Below are 22563 nucleotides of genomic sequence, written 5' to 3'. Positions count from 1 at the left end.
AAAAATCTGGTACTATCAGAAATGTCAATGTAACAACTCTTAAATGGCCTACACCTTCTCCTGTTTCTTAAGTTCTTTCACAAGGTAAACAGTGACCTTAGTCAAATTTGGCCCAATTCTACTCTTCATTTGCGTCAGCATAATTCAATTTATTGAGTAAGTGAGCCCTACATACAGCTTCCACATTAAATGCTTTAACTGATGCTTTAGCAATTTAAGTAAAAGTTTTTACATTCTTATTGAAATTATGCATGGTTCAGTATGTGTTTTTAAGATGTATTTACAAAACTACAAAGTTTCATGTACAAATTTAAGATCATTTATATTTCTACGTATCATGTGCCACTTCATTCTATAAATGAAGCTTACCAAATAGATTCCAGCTTTTTCCCAACAATGGTGATTTTGCTTTCATTTTTTTCACAAATCTAATATTTAAATGTTTCAAGTTTAGAAAGTTGATTCAGTACCAAAGTGATGGGAGATAGCCAGTGGAATAGTCATGTGGAAGTCAGTAGATATAGGAATTGTTGCTGACATAAATGGACTAAATATACGAGATCTCTTTGCTCCTCAGCTCTGTCTTACAGAACACAACTAAGATTGTCATTTATCTCAGTTCTCACATATTTGTGATGTAAGTCGCCAGCACATACTATCAGAAGGATTTGGTGAATTGTTTGTACTATTCTACAGAAGCCCTGACAGTGAAGTGCTTAAATTGATGTCATGGTAAATTCAGATCAGTGCCACAGCCTCAGAATGAGAAAAAGAGACTTGCATTTACATAGTATCTTTCATGTCCTGTGATATTCCAAGATACTTTGTGGCCAATGTAGAGGCCACTGTTGTAATATAGAGGCCACAGTTGTAATATAGGAAATGCAATAGGAAGTTGGCACGCAGTGAAGGGCTGTAAACAGCAGGTTGATAAAGACCTGTTTATTAGTGGGAGTTGGAAAATTAATATTGGCCATGATGCAATAAGAACCTTCCAATCATCATTCAGAGAGTGCCTTGGGATTTATAATATGTTTGAAAGAGGTGCAGAGTTTATGAATTAATGTCTTATCCGAAAGATGGCACTCCCAAACATGCAACCCTTTCTTGGTACACCACTATAGTAACAGCATTTTTAGGCTGTGGCACTGACCTGAATTTACCATGATTTATCAATTTGAGTACTTAAATCACTGGAGTAGGACTTAAGTCTCATTATAATTATTCAGTGACTTTTTCTTCTCTGTAACAATTCAGTTTAGCTGATTAATGTGCATAGATTTGATCCCTTGCCTGTTTATGAAAATCCCTCAGTTCATTTGCTTGTCTCATCATTGCTTTGAAATTTTGAATACACCTTCCAAATCCCAACTTGTACAGATTACTACCATGGACTATGGAGAATGAAGCTGTCCTCTGATCTCTATCTATCACACTGCATTATCTTTACAGTTATTAGAAACAAGCAGTTTTCTGGGATAAATGCCAACTTTAAATATTTTAAACAATGTATCAAGCATTTGTATTTTCTCATTTATATAACAAGAGCCTCATGTCAGCAAATCTGGAAGTGAATGGACATTCAGAGATTCCACTTGCAATTTTGCAGTTTTCCTCATTGTCTGAAATAAATAGCTGTATTTTTTTCAGCTCACTTTGAGATGCAATTTGAACAGAAAGCAAATCATTGTGAAGAATTGGAATTTTTAATGAGAAGTGTTCCATTGACTACATCATAACCGGAAATGGACTGAAGTCATGGACTTAGTTCCATCATTTCAAAACCAATGATTAATAAAAGGGAAATGATTGTCCTTGCCTTTTACAAAATATTGCCAGTGTTTATGTAGTGGAGGAATATTTTACAGACATTAATATCAGATGGATCCAGTTTCCACCATTGCAGCTCAAAGAGTGGGGTAAATATCAGCCGTGACAAGAAATTATCACAGAACATACAAACAAGAATCAAAATCCAAGAAAGAAACACAGCAATCTAAAACTATCACATTTATAAATAGTACATGGTGCCTTTTGAGATTCTTTGAGAATGTAACATGATTCTCACACAGGAGTTCATGTAATGAAATAGAGTTGCTTATACCAAACTAGGACATCCCAAAGCTTTTTTTTTACAGATAATGACATGTTTTTGAAGTGTAGTCATCTTCATAATGCAGGAATTGCAGCAATCAATTTGCACACAATGGAATAATGACCAGAAACCTGTTTACAGTCATATTGATTGATGGAGATATTGGCAAAGGCACCAAGGATAATTCCCTGTTTTTCTTAGAAATAGATCATAGGATTTTTTACATCCAGCTGAGAGGACAGATAGGGCCTCTGTTTATTATCCCTCTGAAAGTGGTACATTTCTTCATCGCTGTCATGTCGGCCTAGATTTTATATAAAATAATAGAGCTCCAAAAAATAAATTATTTTTATTCTACAGAATTTTTAAAAAATTTAAACAGTGGTTAGTGATAACATTACCAGGGAGATTGTCATAATAATACAACGCAATCAGCTTGAGCTGAATTCAGAAATTTAAGTTTAAAATGACACCTTTGTAAACCAGTCTGAGTTAATGGTTCAGTTGCCTCAAACTTGAACTCTGTGACCTCTGTTGACAGCTTCTGCTTGTCATCAGCTCTCACTATTTAAACAAAAGGACAAAAAATAGATAGGAAAACGTTAAAAGTTAGCCATGATTCTTTCTAATCCATTTTGGAGATAATATCAACATTGGAAAGGTTTGCCTCTGGCTGAAAATCAAATCCAAAGGCCAGTTTTTCTGACCTTTGAGGCTAGCTAGCATGAAGATTGACAATGACAACTATTTTTTACATTTTTAGTATCAAGCTAAAATTTTTATAATGGTATGTTATTTAATTTATGAGCAAGTAACTTGATATTTTGAAGAGAAGATAACTTAAGGGACATATACAAATAAGACAGTTTGCCTGTGAACTGGAGGGGAACCAATATCCTCGCCAGGTGGTTTGCTAGTGCTACTCAGGAAGGTTTAAACTAGAGTGGCAGGGGGATGGGAACCACAGCAGCAGGGCAACAAGTGGTAGGTCTGAGGACAAGAAAGATTGAAAGGAAGGACAGCAAGGGACAGGCTAATAAACATGGTGGGTCTGATGGGCTAAAATGTGTTTATTTCAACACTAGGGGTAAGGAGGATGAATGTAGAACCTGGATCAGTACATGGAATTATGATATTGTTGTCATCACAGAGCCTTGGGTGCGTGAGGAACAAGACTGGCTGCTCAACATTCCTGGGTTTTGTTGTTTTAGACATGATCGAGAAGGGGGTAAAAGAAGTGGAGGGGTTGCACTACTGATAAGGGAGAATGTCACAGCTGTACTCGGAGGACATACTGGAGGGCTCATCCACAGAGGCAACTTGGGTGAAGCTCAGAAATAGGACATGTCCAATTATGCTGATGGGATTATACTATAGCCCTCCCAATAGCCACCAAGAGGTGGAGGAACAGATATGTAGATAGATTATGGAAGGGTGCGGAAACAATAGGGTTGTCATAGTGGAGAACTTCAACTTTCCCAGTATTGATTGGAATTTCCTTAATACAAGAAACTTAAATGGGGCAGGATTTCTTCAGTGCATCCAAGAGGGGTTCTTGAAACAGTATGTGGAGAGGCAACTAGAGGAGGGAACATACTGGACCTAGTTTTGGTAAATGAGCGAGACCAAGTGACAGACCTGATAGTGGGCAAACATTTTGGGAATAGTAACTACAGCTCAGTATGTTTTAAGATAGCTATGAGTAGGATAAAATTGGATCTTGCAGGAAGGTACTAAATTGGGGGAGGGCAAATTACGACAGGATAAGACAGGAACTAAAGGGCATTGACTGGGAGCAGCTGCTGTCGTACAAGTCCACGTGTGACGTGTGGCAGTTGTTTAAAGACCAGCTGATCAGAGTTCAGGATCGGCATGTTCGGGGAAGGAGAAAGGACAAGGATGGTAAGGTAAGGGAGCCTTGGATGACCTGAGAGGTTCTAAACTCAGTCAGGGAAAAAAAGCAAGCATATGTAAGGTTTAGGAAGCTAAATTCAGACTGGGACCTTGTGGAATATAAAGCTAGCAGGAAAGTCCTCAAGCAGGTGATTAGGAAGGCCTGCTTGAGCACTTTGAAAGCGCATGAAATGTCCTTGGCGAGCAGGGTCAAGGATAAATCCCAAGGCATTTTATACTTAATATATATACTAAGAAAAAGAGGATAACTAAGGAGAGGATAGAACCACTCAAGGATGAAGGAGGAAATTCGAGCTTGGAGTCAGAGCAAGTGGCTGAGGTACTAAATGAGTACTTTGCATCAGTATTTATTGAGATAAAATTGGAAGATAGTGAAAACAGAGTGGGGCACGCTAATGTGCTGGGACATCTTGAGATTAAGGAGGAGGTAGTGCTGGGTCTTCTGAGAAGCATTAAGGTGGATAAGTCCCCAGGGCCTGATGGCATATATCCCAGAATATTGAAAGAAGCAAGCAAGGAGATTACTGAGGCTTTAACAGGATCTTTGTGTCCTCACTAGCAACAGGCGATGTCCCAGAGGACTGAAGAGCAGCAACTGTTGTGCCTTTGTTCAAGAAGGGAAATAGGGATAATCTAGGAAATTATAGGCCAGTGAGCCTCACATCAGTGGTAGGGAAGCTATTGGAGAGGATACTGAGGGATAGGATTTATGCACATTTGGAAAGGCATGGCCTGCCTAGGGACAGTCAGCATGGCTTTGTGTGGGGTAGATCATATCTTACAAACTTGATTGAGTTTTTTGAGGAGGTGACAAAGGTGCTTCATGAGGGTAAGGCAGTGGACGTTATCTACATGGACTTTAGTAAGGCATTTGACAAAGTCCCTCATGGTAGGCTGATTCAGAAGATAAAGGTGCATGGGATCCAGGGTAAATTGCAAATTTGGATACAGCACTGTCTTGCCCATAGAAGACAGAGGGTAGGGGTTGACAGCTGTTATTCTGACTAGAGGTCCGTGACCAGTGGTGTTCCACATGGATCAGTGCTGGGACCTCTGTTGTTTGTGATACATATCAATGATTTGGATGAAAATATGGATGATGGATGAGTGGATTAGCAAGTTTGCAGATGATACCAAGATTGGTGGAGTTGTGGACAGTGTAAAGGACTATCAAAGAATACAGTGGGATATAGATCAGTTACAGACATGGGCAGAGAAGTGGCAGATGGAGTTTAATCCAGGCAAGTGTAAGGTGTTGCACTTTGGGAGGTCAAATGAAAGGAAACAGTATGCAGTTAATGGTAGGCCCCTTAATAGCATGAGGTACAGAGGGATCTTGGGGTCCAGGTCCATAGTTCACTGAAAGTGACTATGCAAGTGGATAAAGTGGTAAAGAAGGCTTATGGAATGCTTGCCTTCATTGGTAGGGGTATTGAGTATAAGAGGAAGGAAGTCATGCTGTAGCTTTATAAAACTTTAGTCAGACCACACTTGGAGTATTGTACACAGTTCTGGTCGCCCCATTATAGGAAGGATGTGGAGACTGTGGAAAAGGTGCAGTAGAGGTTTACCAGGATGCCGCCTGGATTAGAGGGAATGAGCTATAAGGACAAGTTGTACAAACTTGGGTTGTTCTCCTTAGAGCATCAGAAGGTGAGGGGAGACCTGATAGAGGTTTTAAAAATTATGAGAGGCATAGATAGGGCAGACAGAATCTATTCCCAAGGGTAGAAATATCAAACACCAGAGGACATGCTTTAAAGGTTAGAGGGGTGAAGTTTAAAGGTGACGTGAGGGGCAAGTTTTTTACGCGGAGAGCGGTAGGTGCCTGGAATGGGTTACCAGGGGTAGTAGTGGAATCACGCAGTTTGATGGAGTTTAAGAGGCTTTTAAATAGACACATGAATATGAAAGGAATGGAGGGATATGGATGATAAACAGGAGGAGGATATTTAGTATAAATTGGTATCAAGATCGGCACAACATTGTGGGCCGAATGGCCTGTCCAGTGCTGTGCTGGTCTATGTTTATCTGCTGCACTCTACTGGTTAAATAAAAATAGAAGAAAATTTCTGCTCTTCTCACCAGCTCTTTTCCAAGTCTCTGCTTTTTAAATGCATTGGGGCCAAAAATTTATGTCCTATTGAATGTATTAGCTAGTATTCATATGAATGTTGCTTTGAATTTTGGATGCAGAATTCAGTACTCGTTTGTATCATACATTCAACAGAAAGCTAATTTCTTCCTTACTTTGTTGTGATCTTAATAAACCTAAACAATAATCCCAATATTGTAAATCTGGGTTCATGAGATTTCGTGGATTTTCATGGGGTTTCAGTGGGTTTGTGCTGTTCTGTTGTGCAAGGCATCATGTTGCACTTATCAGAGGTAAGTGCAACATGATGCCTTGCTAGTGTATTATTAGTGTTTAAATATCAGAGTAAAGCACATGTCAACAAATGCACAAACATCAGCAATGATTGTAACATTTGGTAGAAAGTCTCAAAAAAGCACTTTTCATGCCAGTTTCATGACCTGGGTGCCTGAATGGAGATTTAATATAGTAGTGGGCAAATTTCTGACATGGAATGAGTAGTTAGCCTCCACTATATTGTGCACTTAGATATTATTTTATACCATTGCAATTTGGCATGATGGCAATTTCCAGGCTAAGGTTCGATTTAGGATAATTCTATTAAACTCATTAACAAGAGTACTGGGGAAAGCAAATGGACTGGTAATCAATGTCGTTGTATCATTGATGTTCATTTGTGCAACACCAGAATTACTTGATTGATTCACTGCCTTCAAATTCACCTGGAGTCTTTTATTCTGTACAAAAGTTAAATATGGTAAGGGAAACAGATAGGACGTTCTGTGGAAGTGAGCATGAATCCCGGATGGTATGTTGCCTCCCAGGTGCCAGGGTCCGGGATGTCTCTGATCGGGTCCACAGTATTCTTGAGCGGGAGGGAGAACAGCCAGAAGTCGTGGTACATGTTGGTACCAATGACATAGGTAGGAAGAGGGATGAGGTCCTGAAAAGTGAGTTTAGGGAGGTAGGCAGAAGGCTGAAGAAAAGGACCTCAAGGGTAGCAATCTCAGGATTGCTGCCAGTGCCACGTGATAGTGAAGGTAGGAATAGGAGGAGATGGCAGATGAATGCGTGGCTGAGGAGTTGGTGCAGGAGGGAAGGTTATAGATTTTTGTGTGATTGTGATCTCTTCTGGGGAAGGTGGAACCTGTACAGAGAGGATGGGTTACACCTGAACCCGAGGGGGGTCTATATCCTTGCAGGCAGGTTTGCTAGGGTGGTTCGGGAGGGTTTAAACTAGTTTGCGAGGGGGATGGGAACCAAAGGGGTAGGTCAGAGGAAGAAGTGGATGTGGAAAAGTCAGATCTAACATGTAGAGAGGCTTTCAGGAAGGAGAAGCAGAGTACAGGGTATAAAAGTAGAAAGGTAGATGGGCTAAAGTGCATTAATTTAAATGCAAGAAGTATCAGGAATAAGTGTGATGAACTGAGATCTTGGATAAGTACATGGGACTATGATATTGTGGCTCTTGCAGAGACTTGGCTGTCACCAGGGCAGGAATGGATATTGAATATTCCTGGATTTCAGTGTCTTAAAAGGGATGGGGAGGGGGGGAGAAGAGGAGGAGGGGTGGTGTTACTGATCAGGGATACTATTACAGCTGCAGAAAGGGTGGATAATGTAGAAGGATCCTCTCTAGAGTCAGTATGGGTGGAAGTTAGGAACAAGAAAGGAGCAGTTACTCTACTGGGAGTATTCTGTAGGCCCCCCGGTAACAGCAGGGGTACTGAGGAGCAGATTGGGAGGCAGATTCTGGAAAGGTGCAAGAATAACAGGGTTGTTATCATGGGAGACTTCAACTTCCCAAATATTGAGTGGCATCTGCTTAGTTCCAAAGGTTTAGATGGGGCATAGTTTGTTAAGTGTGTCCAGGACGGATTCCTGTCAGAGTATGTTGACAGGCCGACTAGAGGGAATGCCATATTAGATCTAGTATTAGATAATGAACCAGGTCAGGTTACAGATCTCTCGGTGGGTGAGCATTTGGGGGACAGTGACCACCACTACCTAACTTTTAGCATTGTCATGGACAAGGATAGGAGCAAAAAGGATGGGAAGATATTTAATTGAGGAAGGGCAAATTATGAGGCTATAAGGCTAGAGAGTGTAAATTGGGATGACATTTTTGAAGGGAAATGTGCTACGGAGATGTGGTTGTTGTTCAAGGATCTCTTGCAGGATGTTAGGGATAAATTTGTCCTGGTGAGGCAGAGAAAGAATGGCAGGGTGAAGGAACCATGGGTGACAAGAGAGGTGGAACAACTAGTTAGGAAGAAGAAGGCAGCATACATAAGGTGTAAGCAGCAAGGATCAGATAGGACTCATGAGGAATATAGAGTAGCAAGGAAGGAACTTAAGAAGGGGCTGAGGAAAGCAAGAAGGGGACATGAAAAGGCTTTGGCGAGTAGGGTTAAGGAGAATCCCAAGGCTTTTTTCACGTATGTGAAGAGCAGAAGGATGACGAGAGTAAAGGTAGGACCAATTAGAGACAAAGGTGGGAAGATGTGCCTGGAAGCTGTGGAAGTGGGTGAGGTTCTCAATGAATACTTCTCTTCAGTATTCACCAAAGAGAGGGGCCTTGATGACGCTGAGGACAGTGTTGGTAAGGTTAATGTTCTAGAGCATGTAGATATCAAGAGAGGATGTGTTGGAGCTGTTAGAAAATATTAGGACAGATAAGTCCCCGGAGCCTGACAGAATATTCCCCAGGCTGCTCCACGAGGTGAGGGAGGAGATTGCTGAACTGTTGGCTAGGATCTTTGAGTCCTCGTTGTCCACGGGAATGGTACCGGAGGATTGGAGGGTGGCAAATGTTGTCCTTATATTCAAAAAAGGTGGTAGGGATAGTCCAGGTAATTACAGACCAGTGAGCCTTACATCTGTGGTGGGCAAGCTGTTGGAAAGGATTCTAAGGGATAGGATCTATGATCATTTAGAGAATCATAGACTGATGAGGGACAGCCAGCATGGCTTTGTGAAGGGAAGATCATGTCTCACAAGCCTGATAGGGTTCTTTGAGGAGGTGACCAGGAAGATTGATGAGGATAGTGTAGTAGATGTGGTCTACATGGATTTTAGTAAGGCATTTGACAAGGTTCCACATGGTAGGCTTCTTCAGAAGGTCAGAGGGCATGGGATCCAGGGAGGCTTGGCCGTGTGGATTCAGAATTGGCTTGCCTGTAGAAAGCAGAGGGTTGTGGTGGAGGGAGTGCATTCGGATTGGAGGGCTGTGACTAGTGGTGTCCCACAGGGATCGGTTCTGGGACCTCTACTTTTTGTGATATTTATTAATGACTTGGATGAGGGGGTAGAAAGGTGGGTTAGCAAGTTTGCAGATGACACAAAGGTCGGTGTTGTGGATAGTGTGGAGGGCTGTCGAAGCTTACAGAGGGATATTGATAGGATGCAGAGCTGGGCTGAGAAGTGGCAGATGGAGTTCAATCCAGTGAAGTGTAAGGTGGTACACTTTGGAAGGACAAACTCCAAGGCGGAGTACAAGGTTAATGGCAGGATTCTGCGTAGTGTGGAGGAGCGGAGGGATCTGGGGGTTCATATCCACCGATCACTGGAAGTTGCCTCACAGGTGGATAGGGTAGTTAAGAAAGTTTATGGGATATTTTCTTTCATAAGTTGTGGGATCGAGTTTAAGAGCTGCGAGGTAATGATGCAGCTCTACAAAACTCTGGTTAGACCACATTTAGAGTATTGTGTCCAGTTCTGGTTGCCTCATTATAGGAAGGATGTGGAAGCATTGGAAAGGGTGCAGAGGAGATTTACCAGGATGCTGCCTGGATTGGAGAGTATGCATTATGAGGAGAGACTAAGGGATCTAGGGCTTTACTCTTGGGAGAGAAGGAGGATAAGGGGAGACATGATAGAGGTATACAAAATATTAAGAGGAATAGATAGAGTAGATAGCCAGTGCCTCTTTCCCAGGGCACCAATGCTCAATACAAGAGGGCACGGCTTTAAAGTAATGGGTGGGAAGTTCAGGGGAGATATCAGAGGGGAGGTTTTTCACCCAGAGAGTGGTCGCTGCGTGGAATGCGCTGCCTGGGGTAGTGGTGGAGGCAGATACGTTGGTCAAGTTCAAGAGATTGTTAGATAAGCATATGGAGGAATTTAAAATAGAGGGAGATGTGGGAGGAAGGGGTTAGGTAGTCTTAGGTGTGGTTTAAAGGTCAGCACAACATGGTGGGCCGAAGGGCCTGTATTGTGCTGTATTGTTCTATGGTTCTATAATGGATCAAGACAATCTGAAATAAAGTAAGATATACTGGAAATATTCAGGTCATGCAGTATGTTGACCTTTTGTCAGAGCTGGAGGGAGAAAAGAAATGTTGATACTGCAGCAAAGAACAAATGGGAATATCTATGTTAGGCAGAAGGCAGAAAAGATTAAATGACATAAAGAATAATAGCAAGGCAGCACAATAATGTGAATATGATGGTCGCCTAACAACAAGTATTTGAGATTGAAAGTACGGAGATCCAGACTGTCGCAGATGCCTTCTCTTCTGGAGATCTTTCCATCATGCCATCCAGCCTCAGAGTTGCCAAGAAATTTTGTTTCTGCCTCCTTTAGAAGATTTACAGGGAGGACTGGCCAGGCAGACCTATCTTTTCAACCTGTTCTTGCTCCTTAGAACATTTTTCATATGATAAAGATGCTTTCTTCCCCCACATCCAGTCTCTCTCCATCTCTATACATCAGAATATTTTACATTCTACACAGATCAAACCATCCTCAGCCTCCTAACCTGTTGCATTGAGGCTCAATACAAGCTTAAGAAAATCCACCTCTTCTTTCAACTTATTCCAATGTTTCTCTAAACTCATGTTTTGTTTTTATATTTGCCCCATTCTCACCTCCATGTTGTCTTGCATCATTATCCCTTTGGAGGGCAAGATTCCTCTTTACTTGCTAACACTGAATTCCTGACTTCAGTGGTGCAGAATGTTTGGGAGGCAAGGGCAACTGAGGGCCAATGTTTTCACATACATTTAACACTAATGACTATATTTATTCCTCTTACCCTCTCCTGCCTTTCACTATATTACACACCTTGATTAGGCTTCTTTTTCTTATTGCTCAATTCACTCTCTCTCCTTAAGATACACTTTATCTCTAACTTTTTTGGTTCTGATGAAAAGTCAGCAGTATGAAGTATTAACTCAGTGGATGCTGCCTGACCTACAAGTGTTGCCAGCTTTTTCCACTTTTATATTTTGTCTGTATGTGGTTTTCTGTTGTCCTATTTATGGAGTTAATTTTTACACGAACACTTGTCTGTCTACACACACTTTATCCATCTGTATAAACTTGTATTTTACCCAAGGAGGCATTAACAATTTTTGCAATTGTGCACATATCAGTTAGCCAGTTAAATTAAGATTTAAATTGTAGTGTAATAATATCTATGTTGTATATGAAATGTCTTTTAAATGATTTAATCCCATGCATTTAGTTTGCAGATATTTTTAAAATCTGTAATGGAATTGAACCTGCAGAGTCATAAAATAAACGTTGAAGCAAATGGTTGAAATAATACCTACAATTCTTTTTCACAGAATTTCAAAGAATAATTTAATCTTTAGTAATCACTGCTTAAATTGCAATTGAAAAGTATATGTCATGTTTCTAAGGATCAAGATGTTCAGAAATATTCCTAACCAGTGGGATTCTGAATTCCAGAAAATGGGATTAATGCCGGATTAGTTTAAATGAGTGGTTTTTAGTCAGTGCAAACTTGGTGGGGTGGGGTGAAAGACATGTTTCTATGCTGTGTCTCCCTAAGACCCTTCAGGAATAACTATTCAGCTATTTGTTGTCATGTAGGCACATATTTTGTATTCATTAAGATCCACCAAATAGCAGTGAGGTGATGAAACAGCTAATTTCTTTTTGCAGTAGTGCTTGAGGGAACATTTTGCTGGGACACTGCTATTCTCTGAAAAGGTGATGAGGTTTTAGTATTAACTTGAACCTACATAAATCCCCTTGGTTTGCCATCTCATCCATATGAAAGCATATCTGACTATACAGACACATTGGAGGCAATACTCTACAGTGTTAAAACTGACAAACAACTTTGATGATTTTGTATGCTGCAGAATATTGTATCTATTATCACCTATTGTATCTATTGTGAAATCAGAGACATTGTGGATATGTGTTCAATTTCAATTATTGTACAATTTTCAAGTTAACAGAATAAAGCAACTGCTCACAAATTCCAAAGCATTCATAAAGTTGTAGGTGTTGATGACCAACTATCTTATCTTGCAAATGATTAACAGTTGGTTTCTTTTGCTGAATGTTGCAGATAGAAGTAATGGAGGTTGCACTAGATCAATCTGGATCACCCAATGAAAGAAAAATTGCCATCATAGACAAAAATCGTGATCTGTATATCACATCAGTGCGTAGATTTGGGAAAGAACAAAAAATCATTAAAATAGGTAGGTGCTGAAATTGTTAACAATTACACTTAGTGAAAAAGGGGTTTATATAATCATTTCTCTGTTTCGGCATCTTGAAATAAAAGTTCCATGGTTGTTAGTTTATAGGCCAGTTTGTAAGTGTATTATTAGGATCAATGAAATTCCCAAAAAAGTTACTTTTGTGCCAAAATTGGACACCAATACATAATTAAGCAATGTTGACCATTGACTTGTTGCTGAACCTTTTTTATGATCTTATCGGTTCATGCCACTGAGGCAATAAATTATTGTTTCAAACAAATTTAATCAAAAGGATCAATCATTCTTATGAACACAGCCTCCAGGAATTACCAGTAAAATATTAAAATGCTGAAATAATTCCCACCAAATAGGTAAAATATGGGATTTGATATCAATCCAGAGTTTCATTACTTACCAAGTTAGTGGATCTGGTTGCCAAACAAGTAAATGAAAGTACTTGAGAAAGTGCAGAGGAGACGTGTGAGAATGTTTCTGGGGATGAGGGATTTTGGAGAAGTTGGGTTTGTTCTCCTTGGGGCAACGGAGAGAAATTTGATATAGTTGTACAAGATTATGTTTTTAGATAAGGTAAGAAATGTTCTTCACATATGTTGTATAATGTCTAGGGAACACAGATCTAGAATTTTGGGCAAGAGATATAGGGAGAACATGAGGAAGAATATTTTCACACAGGGGGTGGTAATGACCTGGAATTCACTTAATGATGAACAGTAATTTCTAAAGGAAATTGGATAGTCATTTGAGGGAAACAACCTTAAGGGGCTATCGGGATGGAATGGGACTGACTAGACTGCACTACAAAGACTGGGCATAGACTTAATGTGCCAAGTTGATGCCTTCTGTTCCTTTACAACTTTGTCTACCAGCTACACCATGATAGTTGATGCCGGCTCTGACTGATCAATGCAGGACCTTCGAAGCTTAAATCGTGTAGAAGTTCTTTGACAGCCTGTTAAGGCATCTCCTTTAATGGAATCAGCTGTCAGACTGCTTGAAAGTTTAATATTCACAAATCTTCAACATTATTCAAAGACAAGGTGAAAGCTGGATCATTAGACATTTTTAAAGTGGAGGTAGATAATATTTAATAGATTGAGGAATTAGAGGGGTATGGAGAAGTGGTACAGAAGAGAAGTTGAGGCCCACATAGATTGCCATGATTATATTAAATGGTGGGGCAAACTTGAAGCACCTGGTGACCTGCTCCTGCTCCTAATTTTTTGTTTCCTGTAAAAGATATATATTTGAAAACACTTAAAGCAATACATTTCAATCAATTCAAGAAAAGATAAGTTATCTGACTATGTGCCAGATCTGACCAGCCCTAGGTTCAGTGGGCAGATCTTCCAATGTTCCTGCTGGAGAACAGAAGGAAGTTTGTGCTGTGCTGTGCTGTGCTGTGCTGTGCTGTGCTGTGCTGTCGGAGTGCAGTGGGAAGACAGCAGCAACCAGCTGTGAGGAGGTTCAGGACTCAGTGTTTGCACAGTACTGCTTTATTTTAGAAATTTTGGCCATTAGCTCTCAGATGTGAACAAGTGAACAAGCAAAAGGTAAGTTGCTGGGAAATGACTGACTGCCTGTTAAAATCGAACAGCAGGAGCCAGGGGCACAGTTGTCAACATAAGTGTATACCACACAGGAGGGGGACAAAGTTTAATTAAAAGGTAATCTTTTTATGGGTGGGATCTGAAGGAATACTTCTGCTGCTTCTGGACAATGAAGGATCTGAAAAATAACTGGTTCTCAGTAAACTAACAAAACTGCTGTAAATGGCATAATTCAAGTCCTTTTTGCTTACTAATTGAAAGTCCAGCTGACTTGGTAGAGGAGGTCTTTCTGCCTCCAAATTAAAATAGTGAGAAAGAAATGCATGTTCCCTGCCATTTTAACTACATCCTTTCTCTTCATGGTATTTGTTTGGAGAGATGTGAGGAGAATTAAAATAAACCCTCAGCTTTATCACAAAAATAACTTTTTATTATAAGCCATCCAGAGCAGTTTCCTGTTATCAGTACATAAGATTAAGGGAAATGAAAGTTTTCCTCCTGACTCTGCACTGCATGTCACTTCCAACCTAAATTCTTACCCTTCTACATGGCCTCCCCTCATCTGGGGTCTATTTGTGGGCCAGCACAGAGGTTTTATGAAGCAAATTCCCAATTTGAAGAGAACTCTTGCCCACGTTCTCTTCTGGGCATTGCTAACACACATCTCATTTCATGTCAGAGTACAGCAGAATAGAATTTTCATTTTCATGGATTTTATTTCTGAACACCTGGGCTCTCAGAGTGATGGAATGGCCATAAGTTTTCTTTTATCTTCAATGTGATATAAAAGTTGACCTCAGAGATATCACTTTACACATGGTAAGTAAACGTGTTATTATCAAGCATGTTAAACTAAAAATAAAAACTCATGTTTTTATCTGGAAGAATTCCAATTTTTCAAATTGGAAGCCTGTGCCGCAGGGATCGGTGCTGGGTCCACTGTTGTTTGTCATCTGTATTAATCATTTGGATGAGAATGTGGTTGGCATGGTTAGTAAGTTTGTGGATGATGCCAAAATTGGTGGTGTAGTGAACAGTGAAGGGGGATATCTAAGATTAGAGCAGAATCCAGATCAACTTGGGAAGTGGGCTAAGGAATGACAGATGGAATTTAACTTGGACAAGTGCAAGGTGTTGCACTATGGTAAGTTAAAGGAGGGCAGGACAATAAATGGTAGGGCCTTGGAGAGTGTTGTAGAACAGAGAGACCTAAGGATATAGGTGCATAGCTCCCTGAAAGTGGAGACACAGGTGGAGAGGGTGGTGAAGAAGGTTTTTGGACTGCTTGCCTTCATCAATCAGGGCATTGAGTACAGGAGTTGGGATGCCATGTTACAACTGTACAAGTCTTTGGTGAGATCACACTTAAAGTATTGTGTTCAGTTCTGATCACCCAGCTACTGGAAGGATGTCATTAAGCTGTAAAGGGTGCAGAAAATATTCACAAGGTTGTCACCAGGCTCGAAGGGCTTGAATTATTAGGTGGATAGGCTGGGACTTTTTTCCCTGGAGTGTAAGAGGCTGAGGGGTGATTTTATAGAGGTATATAAAATCATGAGGGGCATAGATAAGGTGAATTATCACTTTTTCCCAGGGTAGGGGAATCTAAAACTGTAGAGCATAAGTTTAAGGTGAAAGGGGAAAGATAGAAAAGGAATGTTACGAGCCAGGTTGCTACTTGGTGAATGTTCCTTTAAGGCATCTGGACAGTAGTGTAGTAGTGTGTGTGTGTGGTGTTATCTGACTTCGGCAAGTGAGAAAAAAGACTATAACTGGAGCGTACTGGCTGTTGCACAGAAAATCAGAGAGAGAGAGAGAGAGAAAGTTGAGAACGCTGACGGCCAGTGTCTCTGTGTTTACAGGTGACGGTCAATCGTTGTGACTGTCACTATACAATCCATGTATGGATTTTTGGAGTAAAAAGTGGAGTCCACTTTGTCGTTAACCTGTATTGGAAAGCAGGTATATCTGTGGGCAGCCACGAATCCAGTGCCCTCGGTGTGGCAGATACTTTGGAACAAAGCAGTGGAGATCATCGGTGATTGAGGTGTTGTATGGGTTCCATTGTGGAACATGTGGATTTCGTAAATTCTCTCTACATTCTCTCTACATTTTCTCTACAATCTACTGTGGTTTTCAGAAGTCTTTGCTCATCGTTCTACCTTATGACTTGCTGAACTGAATTTTAAGAACTATTCCTAGACTTGGGGTTTGGGAACTTGCCACACACACACTTCAAGTTTATTTTGGGGTCAATGTTTAATATCTAACATTTTTAGTTCTCTGATTATTACAGGTAGTTATTAATAAATAGATTCTAACACTTATACGTGGCTCGTTGTGTTTCTGTTGTTGCTGGTACGTAACAGGAACATGAGGGGCAAGTTTTTTTCACACAGAGGGTGGTGGGTATATGTAACGAGCTGCCAGAGGAAGCTGTAGAAGCAGGTATGATTACAACATTTAAAAGACATTTAGACAGGTACATGGATAGGAAAGGTTTAGAGCGATATGAGCCAAATGCAGGCAAATGGAACTAACTTGGTCAGCATGAATAAGGCCGTAGGGCCTGTTTCCATGCTGTATTACTCAATGATTCTATCACTTTAAAAAATGGCTTAATCAATTATCAAAGTAATTTTAAAAAACTTCTAATAATTAAATTAATGATAAAGCTGATTGGAATTGTTCTCTGATAGAACCTGATGACAGTTAAGATCATGGCATTCTTAATTTTGCTGGCATAGAGTGAGTGTTATGTATTGCATTGTGTTGATTTACTATTTGCGTGAAATGATTGAGAGTTTGCATATTTTATATACTGCATGAATTGTTTGAGTTGCCAATTCTCCAGAATTATCCTGGAGTCTCCAGGAATTGAAATTTAATCTACTGGACACTGCTGCCAGCAACCTCGGAGAAAAATCGTCACAGACCAGTTAATGATACTACTGTTTATTAGTTCTAAAAATACTGGAGCTTAGAAAAGTAAAAGTAAACAATGGTATGCATGTTGCCTCTGTAATCCTAACATGGTTCCTTGAATCTTCAAGATAAACATATTATAATTAAAACAAATATTGGTTAGTGAAAAGAAAACAAAAAGTATTTTAACTAATGATATTTTTATTTTAATTCAGGAACTATGGTGCACTCAATGGCTTGGAATGACACGATCAATATACTATGTGGAATGCAGAATATGTATTTTGTAGTTTGGTATTATCCAAACGTAGTCTATGTGGACAAGGAGCTGCTGTCCAAAACAGTTAATGAAAAAGATGCAAGGTAGAACTATCCTCAACAAATAATTATCCTACTTTTTTTTTCTACAGACTGCAAGAAGGATTTAAATCATTACATTCATCCATGCCCATCTTATTATCAGAAGTTCACTAACAGATTTTTTAAAAGTAATATTGTTTGCAATAAGAAATTTTAGTCTGAAAATGGTCTGATAATGTTAGCAGATGAACTTTAAAGGCACTAGGGTGTTACTTGCATGACATTTTCAATATTATTTTAATGGATATGTATTAAGGAAAAGAACACTGGAAAATGAACGAACTTCTTTAGGCATTTAAATCTACAGAACATTTATTTTGCATTGCAGTGAATTTGGTAAAAGTCCTCAGATTGTGAATTATGTGGGAAACCAAGTGACGATCAGAAGAGTTGATGGCTCGATGATACACACAAGTATATCACCCTACCCTGCCATCCTACATGAATATGTCAGTGCCTCAAGGTGGGAAGATGCAGTTCGTCTCTGTCGCTTTGTCAAGGTATTTGCAAAAAGATGTAGTTGTAAGTTGTTTTTTGAAACTATTATTCAATGCAGTATATAAGAACAAAAGCTCAGTTTTCCTTAAGATATATTATGTATTAAAAGGAAGGTTCATAATGCAGATAATGATTAAAAGAAATCTAAGGTTTACTAATTAAAAAACATCTAAAGAGGCAATGATGTGGAGAAAAACCAATCCCAAAAATGTGTTTTTTTTCTTTTATGCTTTATAAATCACAATTTATAATTTGCAATTAAGGCCACATAGCCTGAAGTATTATTGTCAAAATCTATCATATATTATAAAATGTGTAGCTCCAGTGAAAGTAAGAATTTCCTCAGATAACAATGGCAATTTTTATCTTCAGCCATTGTGAGAAGACATGGCAATGGATTGGCTGTCCATTATGTAACACTCCTGATTTAACTTTCTGTGTTCTGCCTAATAAGCACTTAGATTTTGCCAGTTTTCTGTCCACATTGTAGTTGAAACAACTCCATCGTTATTTGCTGAATATGGTATGAATATGCTGAATATGCCTAGAAATTAAATCTGAAAGCTTTGTTTTGTTCACTGCTATGTGACTAAATGTCATTTTTACCCAGAGTAGATCACAGTTGCAACCATTTCTGAGTCACATCATAACAATAGGGAAATTTGATTGGGTAGTACATCACATCAATCATCCTTGAGAACCTGACATGACATCTGTGCAGGCTGGATAGATGATGCCATTTTCCAAGCAATGATTGCAGGGAACTTGGAACACATGAGCTGGGAATTCTTTGGAAAACATGGTCTTATTTACACAGCACTGAACTGGGAGATCTGCAAGGGAAGTAAATTACTTGGTTACATTCTTGATTCCACCTCTCTCATCACATTGAAAGAACCAACTCAATACTCCCCCAATTCCTACCTTCTCCTTGATATGAGCACCCCCTGTAACATTGCTATTTTTTCCCAACCTTTCCAATCTCCTTAAGTGCCCTTCCTCTCCCTCTTTACCAACCACCAACACCTCAAAATTCAATGTTCATCTTAATCCTTCTAGTGAATTTGAAGGATTTTGCAGAGATGGTGTTATTTTTCCAGTGCCAGTGCTGTGAATAATTTAGGTATCAGAAGCGTACAGGAGGGTAGGAATCACTGCTGCCCAGTTTTGTGCCAGGTCTGAGTCTTGACCTTCAAATACCTTTTTCCTCAACTGACCAAAGGCTGTGCTGGCAGTTTGATGATGGTGGTGAATTTCAACATCAATGGCTCCCCAGATGTAGGAAGTTTTCCAGAGTCCCATCACGAGCCTTTATTGTTGGAGGGCAGTATGATGCAGCAGTGACAGGTTGGTAGAGAACCTCTGTCTTGCAGTTACTGAGTGTGAGGCCCATCCACTTTTATGTGTCAGTGAAAGCATCAACACTATCTTGGAGCTTGGTCTCTGAGCATGCACAAACATAAACATCATCTTCAAATCAGAGCTCAACATCTGAGGTTTAGGAATCCTTGTCTTGGAGTGTAGTCAGTATAGATTCTCGTTTGTGTAGGGGATTCGTTCCATTTCCACAAGTTCCACAGTCTCTCTGGAATAGTGGAGGTAAGGCCTAGGTGAGGTCGAAAAGGCACTGTGACAGTGGCTGCTATTTTCTTACATTTGTTGCATGGTGAAGATAATGTCCACTCTGCCTCTGGATTGATTAAACCCACACTGTGATTCAGGTAGCAGCTGTTTGCCAATGGGAGGAAGCAATTGAGGAGGACCCTGGTGATGATTTTCCCTGTGGCAGGGAGCACTGTGGCTACCACTGTTGGACTTGTCTCTTTTCTTGAAGCTGGTTGTGATTGCAGCATATTCCCATGAAATATACTCTTCCCAGATGTGGGTGATAAATCAGTGAATTTGTGACCGAAGCTATTCACCACTGAGATTTAGAATTTCCTTGGGCATACCATCAGCTCCCAAGGCCGCATTATTTATGAGTTGGGTGGCCTTCCCGCCTATTGTCATTTAAGAGTGGTGGCAAGGCTGATCCGTGGGATAGAGTTCAGGGTACTCACCTCAAGGACAGAATTGCGATAGAGGAGGCCTTCAGAGTGTTCTTTCCAATGGTTTTGGACTGCCTACATGTCCCTGATGGGTTCACTTCTGTTGCTGGCTCTCAGTGGGTGGGACCTTGAGCATTGATTCCATGTTAAAGTGATCCAAAGGGTCATAACGTGTTTACCGATTCTTTGGGATGATTCGCTGAGATGCTGGACTTGTTCATCCTTGATGACAAAACTCATCAGTTTTGAGAAGGAAGATGGCATTCCTTCTCTGGTTTGCTCTTGCAGAAGGTTTGCCCACTGCCTTGTTCTTTAAACTGGCTTTCTCCTGCCTGTCATATTCAGTATTTCAAAGATAGCTGCACGTCAGCAGCACAAAGATTTACAAGTTTCTCTCCAGTTGAGAAATATTCTGTTTCCCAGTTCTTCCTACCAAAGTGAATAACCACGCATTTTACAACATAATACTGCATCCTCCATCTTCTTGCCCACTTGGTCAAATTGTCTGTTCCATATTTACAGGCTCTTTATGCACTCTTAACAGCTCATTTTTCTTTCATAAATGATTTAAATACTCACTGGCTGAAATTGCCAGTTTTACTTTCTGGGTTATTGTGTTCACTATGCATTGAAGTAGTTCTGGTGCACACAACCTCACCAATAAAAGTTGGCATGCACTAGTCACATAGATTTGTATCACAGTAATGATACATTAATGTGTTTTCTGCATCAATACATCAACTGCTTATAATGACATTCTGCTTAATGTTGCAAGGACAATTGGTCTTTGACAAATCTCATGTATCAGTATAACATTTTCCAGCAAAAGATGTTAGCCAAAGGATTTGGCAAGTAGCAAAGAATATTTTCCATCATCTGATAAAAAGCACTATTTGCTTTCCAAGTAATTTGGGTAATACCTCCCTCCTGGAGCCCATTTTGTCTAGGTTGCATGTGCAGCTATCAGGGAAAACAGTTCTCCCTGTAAAATGTCAAAAAGATGCTGAATTAGACAACAAGAGAAAACAACCAGAAAATTACACATTTGGATTCACATATAGACATTACTAATGAAGCAAAAGTCAAACTAAATATGCATTTGGCATTTGACAAAGTCCATTAATTTATCCAGTTTAGTTCAAAACAAAAATGATTAAAAATTAAGACCTTGAAATTCAAGTCAGCGACAATGTTGGAATGTGGATGAATTGCCTGATGAGAGCTAGAAATTGCAGTGGAATCCATTCCATCAGAATTCCATTCTGTGCACAATACCCAGTATATTACAATGAGGCTTGTTGAGAGATCAGCAGATCATCTGCACTTGGGAAATTCTCAGCCTAATCCAAAAATTTTGCCCGGCCCAACCTTGTAAGGTCTCACCCTTGCTCACTATGAAACGTTCAGTGACTACCTTGAAGAAACCTAGAGGAGTAAAATTGCCTTTACTGAAAATAAGAGAGACATGAAAAGGCCCTTGGCCTCTCAAGCCTGACAATATTGAAATACCTGAAATACTATGCCTGAAATACTATGTTAAATCAATGTTTTCATCCTTTCCCCAAATAATTTGCTTCTCCCAGTACCTAAAAATCATTTTTTATATAGTCGTTCACCACACTTCTGCAGCAGTACTGCAAGTCTCATCAGAAAATAAGTAACACTACCATTCAAAATGAGCCGCGCTCTCCTAAAATGGCTTCCAGATACCAACACTAGTCACCAACGCTTTCCTGGCTGTGGCAGAAGCTACCTCCCTACAATTCAGAATTCCAATAGGTCAGCAAAGTGGAGCACCATTGTTCCACAGTCTTGCACCAGAGTTGCTTTACCGGATGTTGAAATCAGCTTTTGAAAAGTCCAAATAAGGAACCTCTAAATAAAACACACCCAAAAAAAGCAATACAGTATATGATGTAAATAGTTAAAATAAATTTGAACCAGAAACATTCCAATCCCTCTTATTATGGATGGACTTGGCATCACTGAGTCACTGCTCTCTAAAAAAATTCTAAATGGTGGATTTCACCTTTAGAAGCATCAGAGTAAGAAAATACTTTATTTTCCATACTCAATTTGGATTGGACATCTTTTATTGGAACACTACTGGACCTCACCAACATCTAAGGTAGATTGGACTCCTACCAATTAAACCTCCTTGCAAGTACAGGCAGCTTGCCACAACCACAAAAGTAATCAAACCTTTGATACTTAGAACAGAATTTGCAGAACTTGATTTGAGAAGACAAGAGTTGTACCATCCTCAAAAATCTTGAAAAAAATTTGACGATTAATTACATGAAATGTAAATGTGGAGAATAATATACCTTTAAAGTTGACAGCAAAACTTGCCCAGAGATAAAAACAAGCTGGTGATTAGATAGACTTAATTTTTCCTCAGAGGAACTGTGAAGATGTTCACAGGCTGGGCACAAAGCCAGCGAGCAGTCAGATTGTGTAACTACAGCAGGACAAGTTTACCTGGGCAAAACTCTTTGTAAACTTAGACATAGGAAGTTACAAAGGGGAAACTTTGGCACAAAATATCCATGCAGATGTAAGTATTTTTGTACATTTTACAGACGTATGTAAAAG

General features: G+C 39.8%; 1 protein-coding gene across 3 annotated transcripts in view; it reads left to right on the top strand.

Moving 5' to 3' along the window:
• Positions 1-22563, top strand: part of ift80 (intraflagellar transport 80 homolog (Chlamydomonas)) — a 166881-nt gene that overhangs the window by 119240 nt on the left and 25078 nt on the right. For all 3 annotated transcript variants that reach the window (XM_052017971.1, XM_052017969.1, XM_052017970.1), the window contains exons 14-16: positions 12431-12566; positions 17278-17425; positions 17751-17922. In XM_052017971.1, the coding sequence (XP_051873931.1) occupies positions 12431-12566; positions 17278-17425; positions 17751-17922 (456 nt within the window). The remainder of the gene's footprint in view (positions 1-12430; positions 12567-17277; positions 17426-17750; positions 17923-22563) is intronic.

The sequence above is a fragment of the Pristis pectinata genome, chromosome 6, assembly GCF_009764475.1.
Source record: "Pristis pectinata isolate sPriPec2 chromosome 6, sPriPec2.1.pri, whole genome shotgun sequence".
NCBI classification, from domain to species: Eukaryota; Metazoa; Chordata; class Chondrichthyes; order Rhinopristiformes; family Pristidae; genus Pristis; species Pristis pectinata.
Note: the sequence above shows the minus strand (reverse complement) of the source record. Positions and strands in the feature narration are given on the sequence as shown.